The sequence below is a fragment of the Choloepus didactylus genome, chromosome 3 (genome assembly GCF_015220235.1).
Source record: "Choloepus didactylus isolate mChoDid1 chromosome 3, mChoDid1.pri, whole genome shotgun sequence".
Classification (NCBI taxonomy): Eukaryota; Metazoa; Chordata; class Mammalia; order Pilosa; family Megalonychidae; genus Choloepus; species Choloepus didactylus.
This window is the reverse complement of record NC_051309.1, coordinates 120,206,344-120,224,450: the sequence shown is the minus strand read 5'-3', so window position 1 is coordinate 120,224,450 and position 18,107 is coordinate 120,206,344. Positions and strand designations below refer to the sequence as shown.

The following is an 18,107-nucleotide window of genomic DNA, read 5'->3' as shown; positions in this document are numbered from 1 at the left end:
TCAATATAGAAAAGTCTAAGCAGAAAATTAGTGACCTACTATCTTACTGCCAAGCTACCCCTGTTGACTTTTTTAAAAAATGAAATACAAGCATATGGTAACAAAATTCAAAAAGTGCAGAAAAAGTAACAGTGTAAATAGTGTGTAGAAACGCCCCTTAATTTGCTCCCAGGTCTTTCCCCAAGTGTAAATATCACAACAAATTCTTGTCTGCCATTCCAGAAAAAAAAATAATTATGCATAATTGTCAATGTTTTTCTTAATGTATACAAGATACTGTGCCTTGCTTTTTAAATTTTCCTTAAAAATATATCTGGAAGATCTTTCAGTATTGAAACCGATAAAGCCATCTCTGAAGGTTCTAAAAGGCTTCATGATATTCCATTGAAAGGGCGTGCCATAATTTATTTAACTAGCCCCTATTGTTTCCAGTGTTTTATTATTACAAACAGCGCTGAATGAACATCTTGAACTTATATCTAGAATATTTTTGCGTGCATAGAATAAATCCCTTGCAGTGGAATTACTGTTGTCATGCTATTCCACTCCTCAAAACTCTTTAATGTTCCCCCACCCTACTGCAGTTAGAATAAAATCCTAATACCTCACTGTAGTTGACTAGGTTGCCAGGACCTGACCCCTGCCTATCAATTACCCTTAGCTAAGGTTTGGAGCTGCACCAGCATTTAGTCCTCAAACCCGCAAGCTCATTCTTTACCTCAGAGCCTTTGTGCTTGCTCGCTCTTCTTTTAACAATCTACCTTCATGTGGTTGGATTTTTTTGTCATTGGTGTCTCAGCTCAGTCACCTTCTCAGTGAGAACTTCCAAGTTTAAATGAGCATCCTCACCTCTTCATATCATACTGTCTAATTTTAATCTTAGCACTTTACTCCAGATGAAATGTTCTTGCTCATTACCTGTCTTCCCTATCAGAACGTGAGCTCTAAAAGAGCAGGAGTCCTTTCTCTCTTAACTCCCCACTGAGTCCCCAGTGCTCAGAAGAATCCTGGATTGAAATATGTGCTCAAGGACTGAATGGTTAATGGATATGTAGATTTAAAATTAGCCTATGTGCTGCCAAATTCCTTTCAGATAGAGTTACCAGTTTTCACTATCACCAATAATGCCTGTTATGAATACACACGTGATCTTATCAAGCATCTATCACTTTTTGTAATTGTCCATTTAAAGGTCAAGAAAGGGCCTTTTCTCCCATTTTGGGTAACTTTTCTTTAAAAGTTGTTAAGAACAAATCAAATATTTGTTTTTAATATAACCTCTAATCTATCTTCAGAAAATAAGCAGCCCATAATGGACATTATTTTAATAAGAAACATAGTAATTTCTTTTTAATTTTTATTTTTTATTCAATTTTATTGAGATATGCTCACATACCATGCAATCATTCAAAGTGTACAATCATTGTTCACAGAGCCATCATGTAGAGTTTGTGCATTCATCACCATAATCATTTTCATTACTCTAAAACATTTTCAATACTCCAAAAAGTAAAAATAAAAATAAGAATAAAAATAAAAGTAAAAAGGAACACCCAAAACATCCCATCCTGCCATACCTCCCTATTATTTAATTTTTGTTCCCATTTTTCTACTCATCTGTCCATATACTGAATAAAAAGGAGTGTGAATCACAAGGTTTTCACAATCACATGGTCATACCATGTAAGCTATGGTGTGACACAATTGTCTTCAAGAATCAAGGCTACTAGGTTTCAGTTAACAGTTTAAGGTATTTACTTCTAGCTATTCCAAAAGTAAAATGGGATAGCTATATAATGCATAAAAATAACCTCCAGAATGATCTTTCAACTCCATTTGAAATCTCTCAGCCACTAAAACTTTAATTTGTTTCATTTCTCTTCCCCCTTTTGGTCAAGAAGGCTTTCTCAATCCTACAATGCCAGGTCCAGGCACCTCTCCAGGAGTCATGCCCCATATTGCCAGGGAGATTTACACCTCTGGAAGTGATGCCCCATGCTGGGGGGAAGGCAGTGAGTTTACCTGCAGAGTTGACTTAGAGGGAGAGACCACATCTGAGCAACAAAAGGGGTTCTGTGGGGGGTGACTCAAGTACAATTATTAGCAGGCTTAGTCTCTCCTTTGCAGTAACAAGCTTCACAAGGTCAGGTCCCAAGATCAAGGGCTTGGCCTTCTGAATTGGTAGTCCCTTATGCTTGTGAGAATATCAGTAATTCCCCAGGTGGGGAAGTTTATTTCCACATTTTTCTCCAGTCTCTTAATGGGGCTTTGCAAATACATTTTTATTCTCTGCAAACATAGTAATTTAATGGGAATTTCTCATGTTAGTTTGAAACTGATCTGATAAGTAATAAAAACACAGAATTTAAAAATCAAAGCCTTTTAAGACAAAGTTAGGACTCATCTTTCTAACATACAACAATATGCTAGATTTTCTCACTGACTCCTTTCTCACTTCCCTCCCTTCTTTCATTTATTTAATCATTCATTCACTTTACAAATTTTTATTGATTGCTCACAGGCCCAGGCACAGTGCTTGTTCTCTCATCAGGCCACATTCACCTTCCAGCCAGATCCTGCCAAGTGTGTTTTGGTTTGTGCCTTACCTTCAAATTCACTCAGACTTGTACTGCATAAGTCTCTAGAATAGCAGGCCCTATTGAACTGGGAGATAAGGAAAGTCCATACATGGAATATTTGTAATCATCAATTTGCTAATTACCAATTCTTTGATGTATATGATATTGAGCTAAAGGTTTTTTGTTTCGATTTTTAAACTATTCTTTCTTTAATTTCTTATTATACCTTTCTCCTTTACAGAGGTGTTTTTCCCAGTTATCACTTTTTAGTGATTTGAAGCACCTGTACTTTCCATGAAAATACCCTCTCTGGACTACCCTGGAAGTGGGGAGTTGCTCATCAGAGAAAGAGAATTTTCTTCCTGGTCCTAATGCCCACTTAATTGTTAAGGCACAGTCATTATTATTAACATTAAATTTAAAAATCCATTCGTAGGTTAAATGATATGATGCTCCCGTGTGTCATATTTCATATTTGCTGACTTTTTTTGTGTGTGTGTGGCTGAGTATGAGTGGAGGAATGTATGGAGGAGAAAATACTTTTCCACTCTGGGAAAAGGGAGGTCTGTTTACAAGCTGAGGTTAAAAAGTGGACAACCTCGCTTTGAGGACGGGGGGGGGGGGGGGGGGGGGGGTCAGTAGGGTCGATGTTGTATTTAACCTTTTCTGCAAATATTATTCTGTCCCACCTACACGAAACAATAAATAAGGCAAAATTACTCATGCATACGAATGAAGCTTTTTTGCATTGGACCAGTTGGTCCAGTTCTCTTATCTATTAACTTCCCTCCTCCCTTTGTCTCAGTTTTTTGACTCTCCCCCTCCCCGTACACAAGCCCTCCTGTCCTTTTCTCCTCTTCAGGCTACTAGATCCTGTCGACTTTCCACGATTCTCTTCCTCAGCATCCCCAGTCCACACGTGATCCAGGAGCTCTGCGGGCCTCTGGGCCCTTACTTTGCGTGAGTCAAAGCCGGAGCTCCCGGGGAGCTGGGGGTGGGTGGGGAAGACCCAGAGGAGACGGAGAGGGCAAGAAGGTGGGAAGCGCGTTCCCTTAACGTACGATCTCAGCGCAAATTTGTTTGGAGTTCTGATGCCAGCAGGCAGGTAGGTTTCACTATATCTCAATTGCCTACTTGCCGAGCTCGCGGGTCTACGCGCCTGGGGACTGCGCCCCGCACACTGAAACCTCATTCTAAGGCAGGGCGAGGCAGCCCACGTGGTTGGGATCGGGGGATGTAGGTGACCTGGAGGCCACCTCCTCCTTCCACGGCGCCCTTCCCGCTCCTTCTTTCCTCCTTAGCGTAAACAAAACTGTCCCCCTGGGCGGGAGAGGTCTTGCCTTTATGGTTCTCCCTCACAAAGGGTTAATTTTCCGATCGCATGAGGGGGAGGAGATTTCCCCGTAGACGAGTAAAAAGGGTGATGGACAAACGTGCGGGCACTAAGACCGCAAGGCATTCATTTCCTCCTACGGTGCATGCCGACGCCTGGAGGAGGAGAGCCCCAGACCTAGGGAAAGGGAGCGGCGGAGGCACAGGCAATGCTCAACCCTGGATGTAGCTGAGAGGCTGGGAGAGAGACCGACCGACTAAGACCCAGCGTCCGGGAGGGGAGATCTTGGGGGGTGGGAGGGGAAGCAGACAGGAGAGCACTCGAAATCAAGCGCTTTACAGATTATTTTATTTTTAATAGAGAACACGTAGTGACTCCGAAGATCAGCCCCAATGAACATGTCAGTGTTGACTTTACAAGAATATGAATTTGAAAAGCAGTTCAACGAGAACGAAGCCATTCAATGGATGCAGGAAAACTGGTAGGTGATGCTTTCGCGAGATACTGTTCCCGGGAGCCCTGCGCGTCTTTCTGGCGTGCGGTAATGTCGGTATTCCCTGCCGGGCAGTGAATGGAACGTCGAATCGCCGGCAGCTGAGAGCCGATTTCTATATTCCAGGGTCTCCCGGATACAGGAGACATTGGAGCTGCATGAAGCGCTCGGATCTGTGGGTGCCCCAGTGTGAACTGTGGTCACACATGCATCTTTAAGACAGATTATATAACATAGAACATACATCTGTGCTTGGAGTAGATGTCTGCGCGATAGGGAAGGCGGGAGCGATGCCACAGTCCAGATTTCCTGCCTGTGTTACCTCATTCTCATCTAGATTTGGGTTTTCTTGCTTGGCCTCTCACGAGTCGAGTGTGAAAAGGCAATGGAGGGAGGACCCGTTTCCCACTTCCTTAACCCTCTCCCGCCCGCGGCTCTGGTCCTCTCTCCCCATCCCTCGTGTCCTTCCTTTCTCCTTGCAGCTCTCCTACTTCACTGCCCTCCTGTCTCTGCCGCTCCAAAGGCTGGGTTCCTCCTTTCCAGTACCCCCTTCCCCATGCGTATCCCCTTCCGGTTTCAGAAAGAGAAAGGGTAGAGGAGGGGACAATGACAACTAATAAAAATGAATGAACCCAAGCGAAAGGGGCCACGCCATTATTAAGTTTCTGTTTCACGGAAACGCCTTTGGACACATTCACTTTAAATTCAGTGGTAAGCTGCTGATTGGAGTTGAAGCACAAATAAAGACCCCTCGGTCCAGAGTCCTTGGGGGTTCTTGTTTAGAAAAAGTCCTAATCGGGGAAAGCCTCTTTCTTGTTTACCTATAGAAAATCCCTGTGTGGGAGGATATCCACTGTCACCTTGCAATATTAAACAGGGGAGCTGTGTGCTCCTCTCTCTTCCTTGTATACCAAACTGTGGCAGAGACTTTCCTCCATACTCCCCGATGTGGCGTCCAGTAAACACCAAGCCCAAAACGCCCCTGAATAGGGCAGTGGCCGGCAGCTCTCCGGTACTGGACGGGAGTGTCGGGCCAAGAGGGTTCCCGGGCGCCAGGAGATTCTGCCTGCCGTGTGCTCGCGCGCCCTCCTCGTCAATGGGAAACCCGAGACGCTGGCGCGCCGGGGGGCTGGGACCGGTTGGTGCATTCGCAGGCGGCGCAGCGAACTGGAGCTGTTCAGCTTCCTCTCCGCCTGCCCCCGGAAGCCAGCGAGAATTCTCGGGAGGCTCGGCCACAGTTCTAGCCTCCTCCCGCTTGGCTGCTGCGCCCAGCCACCCTCCGCCCGCCCGCCGGACCCGGGCTTCTTGGTCATTTGCGATGGCAGCTGGGCCGAGCCTGTCCCCTGCGCCGCTCGCGCCAGCCAGGGCCGGGCCTGCTTGGGGGCGGCCGCTGGGGCCACCGCGCGTTCACATTGGCTGCGGCGTGGCTGGAGGACGCGGAGGGCGCGGTGCGGGGAGCAGGGCCGACTGCAGCTTTCGGGCAGAGCCGGAGGCAAAGAGATGGACGCAAACTGCCCCGAGAGGACCAGGAAGTGCGGCAGACACCGGGCGCGAGGCTGGGTCCCCTCGGGCTGCCGAGGCCAAGCGCTTGGCAGGTGGTGCAGAAGGTGGTTGTACACCGCGAGGCCTTATCTCGTAGGAGGTTAAACCGTGAGGGGCCTTGCCTCTCCCGAGAGCTTCTCGGGCCCTGCCATCTGGGGTTTTACTCCCGAGGCTCTTCCTTCTCCTGCGAGGGGTGGTGCTGAAAGTGGGGAGGGGTCGGTGGCCGAAGCCCGCGGGCGCCAGGAGGTACCCAGCTGACCAGACAGAGCCGGGGTCTTCTCTAGCGGTATTTGTCACATCCCTTTCGCCACGCAACTCGTGCCCTTCTTCCTACCCCATTAGCCTGTGTACTCTACGTTTTCTAACGTCTGCGGTGACCCTCAGCTTGCACCCTGATGAACCTGCCTTTCCGGAGTTTACTTCCGCATTCGGCAGGCTGACTCCCATTCACTGTCTGCGCGCCCTCCCTTGCACCCCCATGGTCGAGTCACCCTTTTATTTACTTGTTGCCTTTTCTCTGAGGCCACTTCCTGTCCCTCTGGCAGGTACCATTTCCCGCGCTGCCGTCTTCCTTCCATTCATGCAAGTACTCACTGAGCCAGCCAGGGCCTGGCCCTCATGGGATTGAAAATGGCAGACATTCGCCAACTTATCTTTTCCTGTAGAGCTGTGACCACTGTTTTTCTCCTAGCTTTTAATCTATAACTTCTGGCAGTATCTCTTCCTGGCTTTTATTTGTGTAGATGCCTGTGTGCTGCCAGACTGTCAGCTCTTCAGGGCACAGTTGCTTCATCATTCTGCTCTTGATTACGCACAGCAAGCAGAGTTCTTTGCACTTGTCGGGTGCTTGGGAAATGTTTGTCCAGTGAGTTAAAAGTGGTGATTGGTGCCCACAGTATTGTCAGTACTACTTGTTAATACCTGAGGCTTAACATACCAGGCCTCCACAGTTATTTTGAGTACTGTTAGATAGTCACAGCCTAGGGATTTTTCCCCTTTCCCAGCTTCTGCCCCCTTTGCTGATTTTTATTTTCTTCTTCCTGGCTTGCATATTGAAAAGAACCCTGTTGGCTGTCACCCCTTCCTTGCAACTCTTCCTGACCCATATTGTCTTGCTTTCTTCTTTTAGTTCAAATGGAGTACATTTCTCCCAATATTCTGGGGCCCAACCTGATAACTCCCCCTCTGAAGGAAAAAAACAAAACAAAAACCTAATAGCCAAAAAGTCTTGAACAAAGTATATAAGAAAATGAAGGTTTTCTATTCATTCCCCTTGTTAGCAGGAGAAGGGAGCTCCATAACCAAGGCTTCAACCTTCTTGGGAGGAGGAGAAGTTTAGGAAACCACAAGATGTTACTTTTTCCAATGACAAATTAACTTAAAAGAAAATGGCTTGTAATAGATTCTGGGGAAAGAACACAAGGTTGTGAAGCTTCTACTCTTGCCTTTTAAACAATTATTTGCAGTTGGCCTTAAAAATCTCTTAGACATAAACTCAAACAAAACTTACTACTTTAGAGAATTATAACATCTCTCAAAAATGAACTACAATGACTTTGGAGAATTATAAGGAAGTCCAGGAGTGGTGAGTTGCCACTTTGCTCTTTGTGCTAGCTAGCATCATTTATGAGGATCTAAAATAAGGACAGTTTATTAAACATACCTTATAAGCCATGTTCATTACTCTGGCCTGTATTAATAGAATGGGACCCCTTTTTTGGAGTGGCATCAGTATAACACCAAAGGGTTTCAATGAGGCGAATTTATCAAGTTCGTCGCTGTTTTAGTGAAGATTAATCTTATATTGATATTGGCCAAGGCATGAAATAAATACAGTAGATCTTTTTATTTGTCTGGCAAATAGTTTCATTTGCAGTAATAATTTCATTGAATATGACAATTGAAATGTTTAGTAGTAAGTATATCCCCATAGAGAATAATCCTGAGCCACATCTTGAAACTGCATGTCAAGCTAAAAATATCCTGGGTAATATCTGATAAATGAGAGTTTGTTCCTTGAGATACAGGAAGATGCATGCTTTAAGCTGCCAATAGCATTTTTGAGTTCCAATTTTACACTAAATAAAAAGCCCTTTTGATTTTACATTGAAAATACAGACATTTTTTCCTTTTATGAGATGCCTGGCCTTTAACTGTTAATCTCACCAATAGCTGACTTAATATTTAAGCTGTTAGCAAGGGAGCAGACTTGCCTAGTGATTGGTAAGGCGACATAAAATTCATTGAGTGAGAAGGGAAGCTGGGCTCTGTCTCCTCTTTCAGCAGCCTGTCAGGTTTGTGCTAACAGCAGTGGATGCTAGTTGCTCCAGTTGTAATTGTCTGACCAATGATGATTATCTTCTGATGTCGGCTGACACTGTGTTCACCAATAGGAAAGCAGGAGGACTGTGCTGACTGCTGTAACATTATGTTTGTGGGGTGACGCCATCAAAGAGCTTGCCCAGAACCTCATGAAACGCCCCCTCCCTCTCCTGACGTCCTCCACACATCCAGTCTGTCAATGCTTTGCATATTTTTCTGACTTTCTACCCTCAGGGTTGATGGATATGAGGATTTTTGGGGTTTGTTTTATGTTTCGTCTCCTATATTATAGGATAGTGTAGGAAATTTTTCACTAAGAAAAAAATGTAAAGAAACACTATTTAAAAGGAATTGTACATTTGTATGTTCATGAGTTTTAGAAAGTAACACAATGTACCCTTTCAATATTAAAGAACATGAAAAAGCATTATAAAAAAGTATTATAATGTACATTAAACTTTAAAAATACAAGCAGGGTATTAGGATATCATTTTTCCTGTAGTGACAGTTCCTCTGCATTGATCCCTGAAATCCTTGTGCCTGCTGCAGACGTTTGTAGGAAAGATGGCTGGAAAGTAGTGCAGTCTATGATCATGGAACAGAAGAGGCCACAGAGTTTCATTTAATGAATTATGTTACAAAAAAATAAACTCCGTCAGCTGTCTAGGAAAAGACTGTGTCCACATTGTACTCATGTTGCTTGCCACTTATTTTGGAGAAATCACAGCTCATATTAACCTCAGGATTGAAAGTCCTATGTGTGAGGAGTATGACATTCCATTCAATAAAATTTAGAAAGCACATAATGTACTCTAGATTGAGAATGAAAAGACAGAATATGTATAGGGAAGAAAAATGTGATCTATTTTGTAATCCTAGAAGATAATGAAACTTGGGAACTTTGATCAGAACTTTCATGCAACATTTTTTTTAAAAAATGATGTATGTTCATGAAATCCCTGGATGTTTAGGATTCCCAAAGATGAAATCCATATTCATGCAATATTTTAATGATTATATTATCCATCTGTATATTTACACTGGTTATAAATAATAGTAATAAAGCTTTTATATAATGCCTTTTGTTAAATTGAAAGGTGAATTTTATGGGCTAGAGAAGGCTGCTCATTGCTTTTGATGTTAGATGATGATGAGTCTGAAGTGTCAGGGTCACACAACTGTAACTGCAAAGTCAACCAACCTGCATTCCAAGGGTTACTTTGTCCATTTCCTTCAAAAAAGAAGAAACTTTCAACTTAGACAGTGGAGTAACTATGAGAGAGTAGCAGAAATACTTAAGACGGTAAAAAATAACCATCTAATCAATCTTTCATCAACAAAGTAAAATGGAGTATGGCACTGTTCAGGGAATTCAAGAATTCAGTCTTGCTTCACTGACCTGGGTATTTCAGGTATTTTCTGAGATATCCAAAAAATTGTTTCAATCTGCTTAATTTTTCATGTATGGATACAAGTGAGCTAAGCTATCCTTTGTAAATAGGAACCAGACATCAGTCCACAAAAGTTGTCTCAGCTCTCTACTTTTATTTGCCCCTAGGTTGAAATCAGTCCACTCCCATTTGCTTTCCACTGACCTTTGTTAGGAGAGCAGAGGCATTTACCTAGGAAAGTTTACTACGGAAGTTATCTATACCACAGACGTTAGTTCTGTTGCTAGCCCTAGGATATCTGAATGGAACTATAACATAGCTTTACTGAAATTTTAAGGCTCATAACTTCATTTCTTTATCAATATTTTGATTGTTATGTGTGTGTATGGGCAGGTACAAATGTGGTATTTGTATAGTTATTCAGATTTCAGAGAACTTTAAATACAGCATCTAATTATATTTAAACTCCAGTAATCCTGTTTTAGAAATTTTTGCCCTGGAGTCAAACACATGAATTTGTAATTTAAGTTGACTATGCTCCTATACAAAATCATCCCAGAGCAGGGGCCATGTAAAACATCTAAGTTCACATTTAAGTATTTATCATGATCAGTTGTATATTGAGCATTCATGATCTTTGTTGTAATCCTGGTATACTGGAATTACAAGTACCTTCATGGAAACTTTAGTTACTTACTGTGAACTTTTTGAAATTTAACTTTAAGCCTGGCCGCTAAAAAAAAATGAACACCTGAAAAAGATTTAGATTCATCTTTGCTGAGATAAACAGGCATGGTGACTGGAAGTAATTTTACTGGATATTCACTCATAGTTTCTAATACTTTTATTCTATTTCCTTCAGGGTTGTATACTTTAGTTTTCTAAAGCGTTTTTAGAAAAAGTTCCTAATTGCAATAAGACAAGGAGAATATTATTGATATAATGTATTTTGGAGACAGGTGTTCCTGCTATTTTAAATCAATTTTATGATCACATATTTTAAGTGAAATAAGTGTTATTCTGTTTTCTTAAAATGTAAATTTTGGATATTTTAGCTCAACCCTTAATTTTATTGGCACCTATCCTTGGAGCTAGTTTTTTTTCAAATGATCATTTGAATTTTGAGGCTGAATTTTTGGCTTGATATTTAATAAGGATTTGAATCAACTATTTAACTCTTAACTTAATGGACAATATACAAAATCATTCTTTGAAGATCATCAAAAGATCAAAGAAAATTCATGATAAATATATATGTGTATACTATACATTGTTGCACACATGTACATATACATATGAAAGTATTTTTTTAAAACTTTTTATGTAAAATTCTTTCTAACCCACAAGACAGTTACAGAAATAGTATAAACCCCACACATGAGAACTCCAACACACCCCTTCTGCCCAGTTACCTAGAGCCACCAATTTTAACACCTTGCCACATTTGCTGCATCCATCCATCCATCCATCCATCCATTATGCTTGTTCATCCATGAGTATAGGTTACATACATTATGTTCTTTGAATACTTATTACTGCCCTGTACATTTCCCAAGAACAAGGACACACATCCATGGAACTGCCCCAAGTGCAGCTATCAAGCTTAAGAAATCCAACACTGATGTAAAGCCCAGAGTCCACACTCCAACTTTTCATATGTCTCAACAATGTTCCCATGAGCCTCTTATCTCCCTTGTTAGATCCCACCCAGGACCATGAATTGCAATTAACTGTCCTTGTCTCTTTTGTTGCTCTTTATTTTTTAATTGAGAACTTAGATATATGACATAAACTTTCTCATCTCAACCACTCCCAAGCACACCATTCAGTGAGATTAATCACATTCTCAATATTTTGGTGCCCTCACCACCTTCCACCACCAAAACTTTCCCATTGCCTCAAACAGAAGCCCTATACCCACCATGAATCAATTCCCCATTCTTTCTCCCCCATTCCCCCAGCAACATGTAATTTCTGTCTCTGTAAGTGTGCCTATTCTCCTGTGTTTTCCTTGTAGTTACCATGGGGCCTAAATTTAACATTCTAAATCTATAACACTTGTTTGCTTTGAAAACAACTTAACCTCAATAGTATACATAAGTTATGTTCCTATACTCTTCTGTCCCTTCACCTTCATGTGGTTCTTGTCACAAATAACATGTTTTACACATTAGGGATCGAAAACCACTGATTAATTATTATACTTTATGCATTTGCCTTTTAGATCCTGTAGGAAGTAAAAATGGAGTTATAAACACAAAATACAATAAATAGTACTGGCATTTATATTACCCTTGTCATTACTGCCACTGAAGATATTTATTTCTTCATGTGGCTTTGGTCTATTGTCTATTGTTCTTTCCTTTCAACTTGCAGTACTTTCTTTAGCATATCCTGTAGGTCAAGTCTAGCAGTGACTCCCTCAGCTTTTGTTTATCTTGGAACGTCTTAATCAGTTTGGCTGCATTTAGAATTCTTGAATGACAGTTTTCTGCTTTCAGCATTTTAAATGTTATTGCGCTACTTTCTTGCCTCCATGGTTTCTGATGAGTGATTGGCACTTAATCTTATTGCAACTCCCTTGTGTGTGACATGTTACTTCTCTCCGTGGCTTTCAGAATTCTCTAACTTTGGCATTGACAGTTTGTTTATAATATGTTGTGGTGTAGGTCTGTTTGGGTTTATCCTGCTTGGAGTTTGGTGAGCATCTTGGATGTGTATATTCATGTCTTTGGTTAATTTTGAGGTTTTCAGCCATTGTTTCTTTGAATATTCTCTCTTCTTCTTCTGGGACTCTGACTTTGTGCATGGTGGTATGCTTGATGGTGTCCCACAGGTTCCTCCACCTCTGTTCACTTTTCTTCTTTCTTCTTTCAGTTTCTCAGGCTGACTGATTTTAATTGTCTTTTCTTCAAGTTCACTGATTCTTCTGCCAGCTTCAATCTGCTGCTGAACCCCTAGAGGGAATTTTACATTTCTGCTACTGTGGTCTACAGTTCTGGTTGATTTTCCTTCAAAATTTCCATCTTTTTACTGATTGTCTCTTTGTGTTTATTGTTTTTTTGATTTCCTTTAGTTCTTTGTCCATGTTTTCCTTTAGCTCTTTTAGGATATTTAGGATCTTTTTTTAATGTATGTCCCAAGTCTATTCCTCCTTATTGGTAGTTTCTAATGCTTTAATTTCTCCTTTGCCCGGGTCAGTGCTTTCTGTTTTTTTGTGTTTTGTAATCTTTGGTTGAAACCGGAACATTTTGATATTGCTGGACTTTAGACACTGAGGCATCTGTTCCTTAACCTTATATCCAGCTAGCGTTATCGAGTTTTTCTTGAATGCCAGGAGCTAACAACAACAACAAAAAGGTAAAAAAAGAAAACAGCTTTCCTGGTCTTTGCAGATTGACTTGTGCAAGTGCTCTGCTTCAGGGATTATTCATATAGTTAGTTTAGAGAATAGCTCTAGGCCAAATTGTAGGGGCCTCCTGATCCTTTCTGTTCATGGGTCTTGTCTTGAATATGTACATGCTGCCCTAGGAATTTCTCCATTTACATGGATATAAATGTCCCCTTTTGCCTGGGAAATATTTCCCTGTCCCTGACACTGCACTGTATGTCCTACAGCCGGCAGTCCTTTGCCTCAGGCAGCCACTTGGCTACTCAACCACATCATTCAGTAGGAGAGAGCTCTGTGAACTGCCTTCTATGTACTGTGCATATTCTTGGATGGTGGGTCCCTCAGAGAGATTGCGCCAGACACACAGGCTCCCAGGAGGGCTACTCTCCTTGCTCATTCTGGTACTAGAACCAGAGGACCACAATGGGAGCATGGCCAGCTCTTTACAGAGCCAGTGAAGGGTGGAAGGGGGGCCAGCCAGTGTGCTATGAAATCCTAGTGCTTTTAAGTGGCCTTGTTCTTGATTTAGGGCTCACCCTGTCACTGCAGAACCTTGACTGTTTTCTGGAGCCAGGATGGCAGGGCACCCAGGCACCAGTCTTCCCCTTATTTGAATATGAAGTGTGATACTCAATACAACAATACACTTGAAAACTTCACAGCACTATAAACATGTACATTACCTGTGGTTTAGTTAATGGTCTCACAAGTATCCCTGTCTTCTAGTATTTCACTAAATGATTCCAGAATAGCTACAAAGAGCACTGCTTAGCATTACTGGATATAATGAACATTAAACTGTAGAAAAATATTTTAATCATTAAGAATTATTGTTTTTAATGAATATCACTTGCTCAAATATCTATCAACACTTTTATAATTGAAAAAAGCCATGTCACCTTTAATGATGCATCTATCATAAAATATTCACAGTCTCACATAAAACAAAACTATGAGAACAGATTTGGAAAATTTTTCTTTAAAGCTTTGGTCTATAAAATACGTTCTGTGTTCTCTGTGACATTAGTGTCATACACTCAGCTTTGGATCTATACTTTGAGAGTCTTTATCATAACTAAAGAATCCCTTTGGATGCCGCCTGCAGCTAGTCTTTCCTCTGCGCAGGTTTCAGAAGAAAATAAAAAATATGTGCATTGGGGATATCCCCGTTCTTGGAGGTCAGCTCTTAAAACATGAGGAATTAAAGAGTATGTTTTAAAATTTTATTTTTTATTTTAAGTTCTTTTCCAGATTTTAAAGTAAGAAACTTATTGTAGGAAAAAGAAATGAAAACATAAAAAATACTAAGATGCAGGAAAGAAATGCGGTTTTGATTCCTAGTCAGAGGAAATCGCTGTTATTTTATCATATTTCCTTCAGGCTTGTTTGCAAAAAAAAATTTTTTTTTGATATACTTTAGATTATTCAGTATATGGCAGTAACAGATTGAGCCCCCTAACATGTGCCAGGGATGGTACTAGGCACTTTACGTTTGCTATCTCATTACAACTTTTATGTTGCTCTTTTTCATCTTCACAATGTAATGTTTTCTTCAGGTCATTAAAACCCTCCATAAGAATTATTTTCAGTGGCTATTTAATAATTTATTGTTTGAACTTAAATTTTTTCAGTAGCCATTCCCTTAATGTTGAACGTTTCTAATATTTTGCTATTGGAAGTAATCCTCTGATTATATGATTATAATATACACATTTTTATATTAATCTTTCACTTATCTAATTTCTTTGGATAAATAAATAATTGTAAATTATAATGTCCAAGGTGTAATGATTTTTTTTAAGGTTTGTGATATCTGCAGCCAGATTGATTTCCAGAAAAGTTGAACCATTTACTCTCCAGCAGGGAAGGAGAGTATCCACACCCTTGCTATCATTGAAGATGACCACATTTTAAACATCTTTAATAAGTTGATATGGAGAAAGTGACATTCTATTGTATATTTGTATTTCTTTGATTTCTAGTGAAATTCAAAAGTTTTCCTTGTGTTTATTTTCCATTTGTTCTTTTGAATTATCAGTGCCTGTCCTTTCCTAATAAGCTATTTGCTTATACTTAGTATCTATTAAGGATATTAACCTTCTATCTAATTTGCATGTCTAGTTGCAAATAATTTCTTCTTCAGTATGATTTCTGTGGTCTCTAATACTGTAACTTTCCATAGTTGGGAGTTCTCTATACTAGCTCCTATGCTAATTCAGTATATGAAATAGAAATGTATTTTCCATCACCATCTAAATTAATATAAATAACTGTTTATCTCTTTATCAATAACCTATAGGTCAGTAGATTCAGGGAGGAAAGGAGGGAGAAGAGGAGAAAAGACAATAGCTTCTGTCAGCTGGAATCATCCCGCTCAGTGTGAATAGAGAAGCATTTGTCTCTTTGAATTCTTACTTATTTTTACACTGATTTGCATTTATTTTTCGGTATTTCACAGATGTGGTGATGAGTATTCACTGAGGTATTATAGTACAGTGGCCAAGCCAGGGAATCTGGAGACAGCCTGGCTGTGTTCAAATCCTGATTCTACCACTTAGGAGCTGAGTGAACTTTGGGCAGGTTAATTAGGCCCTCTCTGCTTCAGTTCCCTCATCTCCAAATTGGAGATAGTATCAGGGATGAAGAAGAAGGAGGAGGAGGAGGAAGAGGAGATGATGATGGTAATGAAATCTACCTTAGCAGGTTGTGAGGATTGTTGTGAGATTTAAACAAATAAGTTAATGTACATTAAGCCCTTAGAACAGTGTCCAGCATGTGGATTATTTTACCATTATTGGCTATACCATGGATTCTATGGGATCAAGAGGGAGAAGGGAGGCTGTTTGCAAGATGAACATTGAGAAAAAAGAAAATGTATGACTTCAGCTTTAGCTTGAAGAAATGTATAGTCTACTTTTGAAAGATCCTGGCAAGAGAAAACATTGTTAATACAAACCGTTTATTTCAGTGTGGGGGCAGCTCTGCTGTGAACATTTGGAAACATTGTAGAAGCTTTGCTTTATCTTTATTCACACATGACAAACAATGTGAAGCATAGGCAGTCCTGGTAATAAACACTGATTACTAAATTATTTCCTAAAGAAACACTTGAGATTATCTCATTTAATAATTTATTCAGCAAAAGTGTGAAATAGTCTTTATATACATTGTACACAGTAAAGATAAAATCACCCTATATCAATCAATGAAATGATCATGGTTGAAAGTTTGGGGGTTATGAGCTTGCAAGTGTATGCTTCAAGTAAGTCTTTGGACATTGTTTAAAGACTTTTGATTTCAGTGAAAGAGGCCTGGCAGTTTCCTTTCTTGGTAAAGTTAAATAAGAGAACTTCATGCACTAGTTTTCTCTTATAAGTTGTTTTACAGCTAGACTCCAAGCTAATACTTAGTCATAAATGGACTGTCTCCTGGGTCCCTGTCAATTGCAAAGTGATACCCCTTTTAACCAAGTATTGTCCATACTTGGAATTTTTGGCTTTAAAACTTGCAGCTTCGATGATTGGAAATTGACCTGAAGACTGGAACATGAAGTGGCTTTAAATTTTGCTGAGGTCAAATTTGAGATTTGAGACGCATCCACTTGTCAGCGCAATGATATCGTGCTTTCTCTTGTTGTCTGGTAGGTAGTAAGTGTCATGGAGATGTGGAAACTTTATGCCCTTGTGAAAAAGGGCCCACAAGGAGTGCAAGAATTGGTATTGATGATGAAAATACAAACAGATTAAGATTAAGACATCAAAGAACATAGTCAGATTTGGAGTGTGTCTGTCTTTTGTGAAATTAGAGAAGGTCTATTTGGAGCCCAGGCATATTTTTAAGCAGTTTTAGTAAAGAGTACGTATGGGATATTGAGGATCTCTTCATCGATGCCTTTAAAACTATTCATGAATGAGCACTCCTTGGGAAGTTCTCACCTAACTTCAGGGGAGAGTGTATAAAGACCCCTGGAGTAAAGTGACTGCAATGGTAGAGTTTGAGAACATTCCGGCAAATGTGGAGGGTCAGAAGGAAAAAAAAAAAAGGAGATTATCATTGTGCATTGCCTCCTGGTTCATTTGTATCTTGTTTGGGGCCACAAGGAAAGAGACAGGCTACCAAGCATCTTAAAATAAGTTTTCTTGATTACAGGGAAAGTTATGCATGATAGCAATAGAAAAGTATATGTTGGTCATTGGGACTAGTCTCCTACGTGCTAGAGCAATTCTTTTCTTTACTCTCCACTACGTTAGCCCCTCTCAGTCTATTCCACTTGGGGCTGCTCTGGTTGTTTGAGGATTCTACATATTAACCCAAAAGTTATATCTCTAAAAAGTCCCTCTGTTAGTCCTAGTTCTGAATCTAGCTGTATTTTATTCCTCCTTCTGCATAATAGTCGTGGAGGTACTTGAAAATTGCTCTGTGACTTCTCTAAACTTTCTTATATAAGCTATTTCTCAAATGTCATTTGCAGTCTACTGGTAATCCACATGGATACTTCTGAAAAATAAATTTAAAAAAATATTTTATTTGGTTTGAGGAATTAAATATTACCTATAGGAAACTACTAAATGGTTTATAAAAGCATACAAAAATTGGGCACTTACAAATTGAAATTAGCAAATATCAGAACTGGGGGTTCTAGAGCATTCAGTATTCTGTTAAGAAGGCTGCCACATGGGTGCTTTGGAACATGGCAAAGCTCCTACTGTGTATATGATATTCTGCATATTTTTATATTTTATTTTATTTTATTTTTTTAAAGCAGTTTTATCCACATGATATGCTGGATATTTTAAGGACATTCTATTATCGTGAACCACTAGGTTTGTCTTGAGTTGTAGTTGATCTTTAATTTCTGTTCTTGCATTCATATTTATAAAATACTTTTTTAAAAACCTGTATTTTATGATCGCTGATATTGTGTATAATTGTGCCACTTAGGTATCTGGTTCTTCCCCAGTTCTTTGTTATTACTGAGTTCTATTTTTAATAAGAATGAAGTTTGGGGTAAAAAAAAGTTTAAGAACCATGCTCTAAGTCAGTGGTCATTCTTTTT

At 40.1% G+C, this 18,107-nt stretch overlaps 1 protein-coding gene across 4 annotated transcripts in view; it reads left to right on the top strand.

The window, feature by feature from the left end:
• The first annotated feature begins 3,387 nt into the window (after positions 1-3,387).
• The window catches only part of ELOVL6 (ELOVL fatty acid elongase 6), a 186,955-nt gene continuing 172,235 nt past the window's right edge, over positions 3,388-18,107 (top strand). Inside the window, exons 1-2 of one of the 4 annotated variants that reach the window (XM_037830464.1) lie at positions 3,388-3,539; positions 4,273-4,393. In XM_037830464.1, coding sequence (XP_037686392.1) covers positions 4,305-4,393 — 89 coding nt within the window. In that variant the 5' untranslated portion in view covers positions 3,388-3,539; positions 4,273-4,304. Of the gene's footprint in view, positions 3,540-3,587; positions 3,685-4,008; positions 4,118-4,145; positions 4,394-4,531; positions 9,182-18,107 lie in introns of those variants that run through there. The other 3 variants (XM_037830465.1, XM_037830463.1, XM_037830466.1) reach the window with 3 other exon arrangements.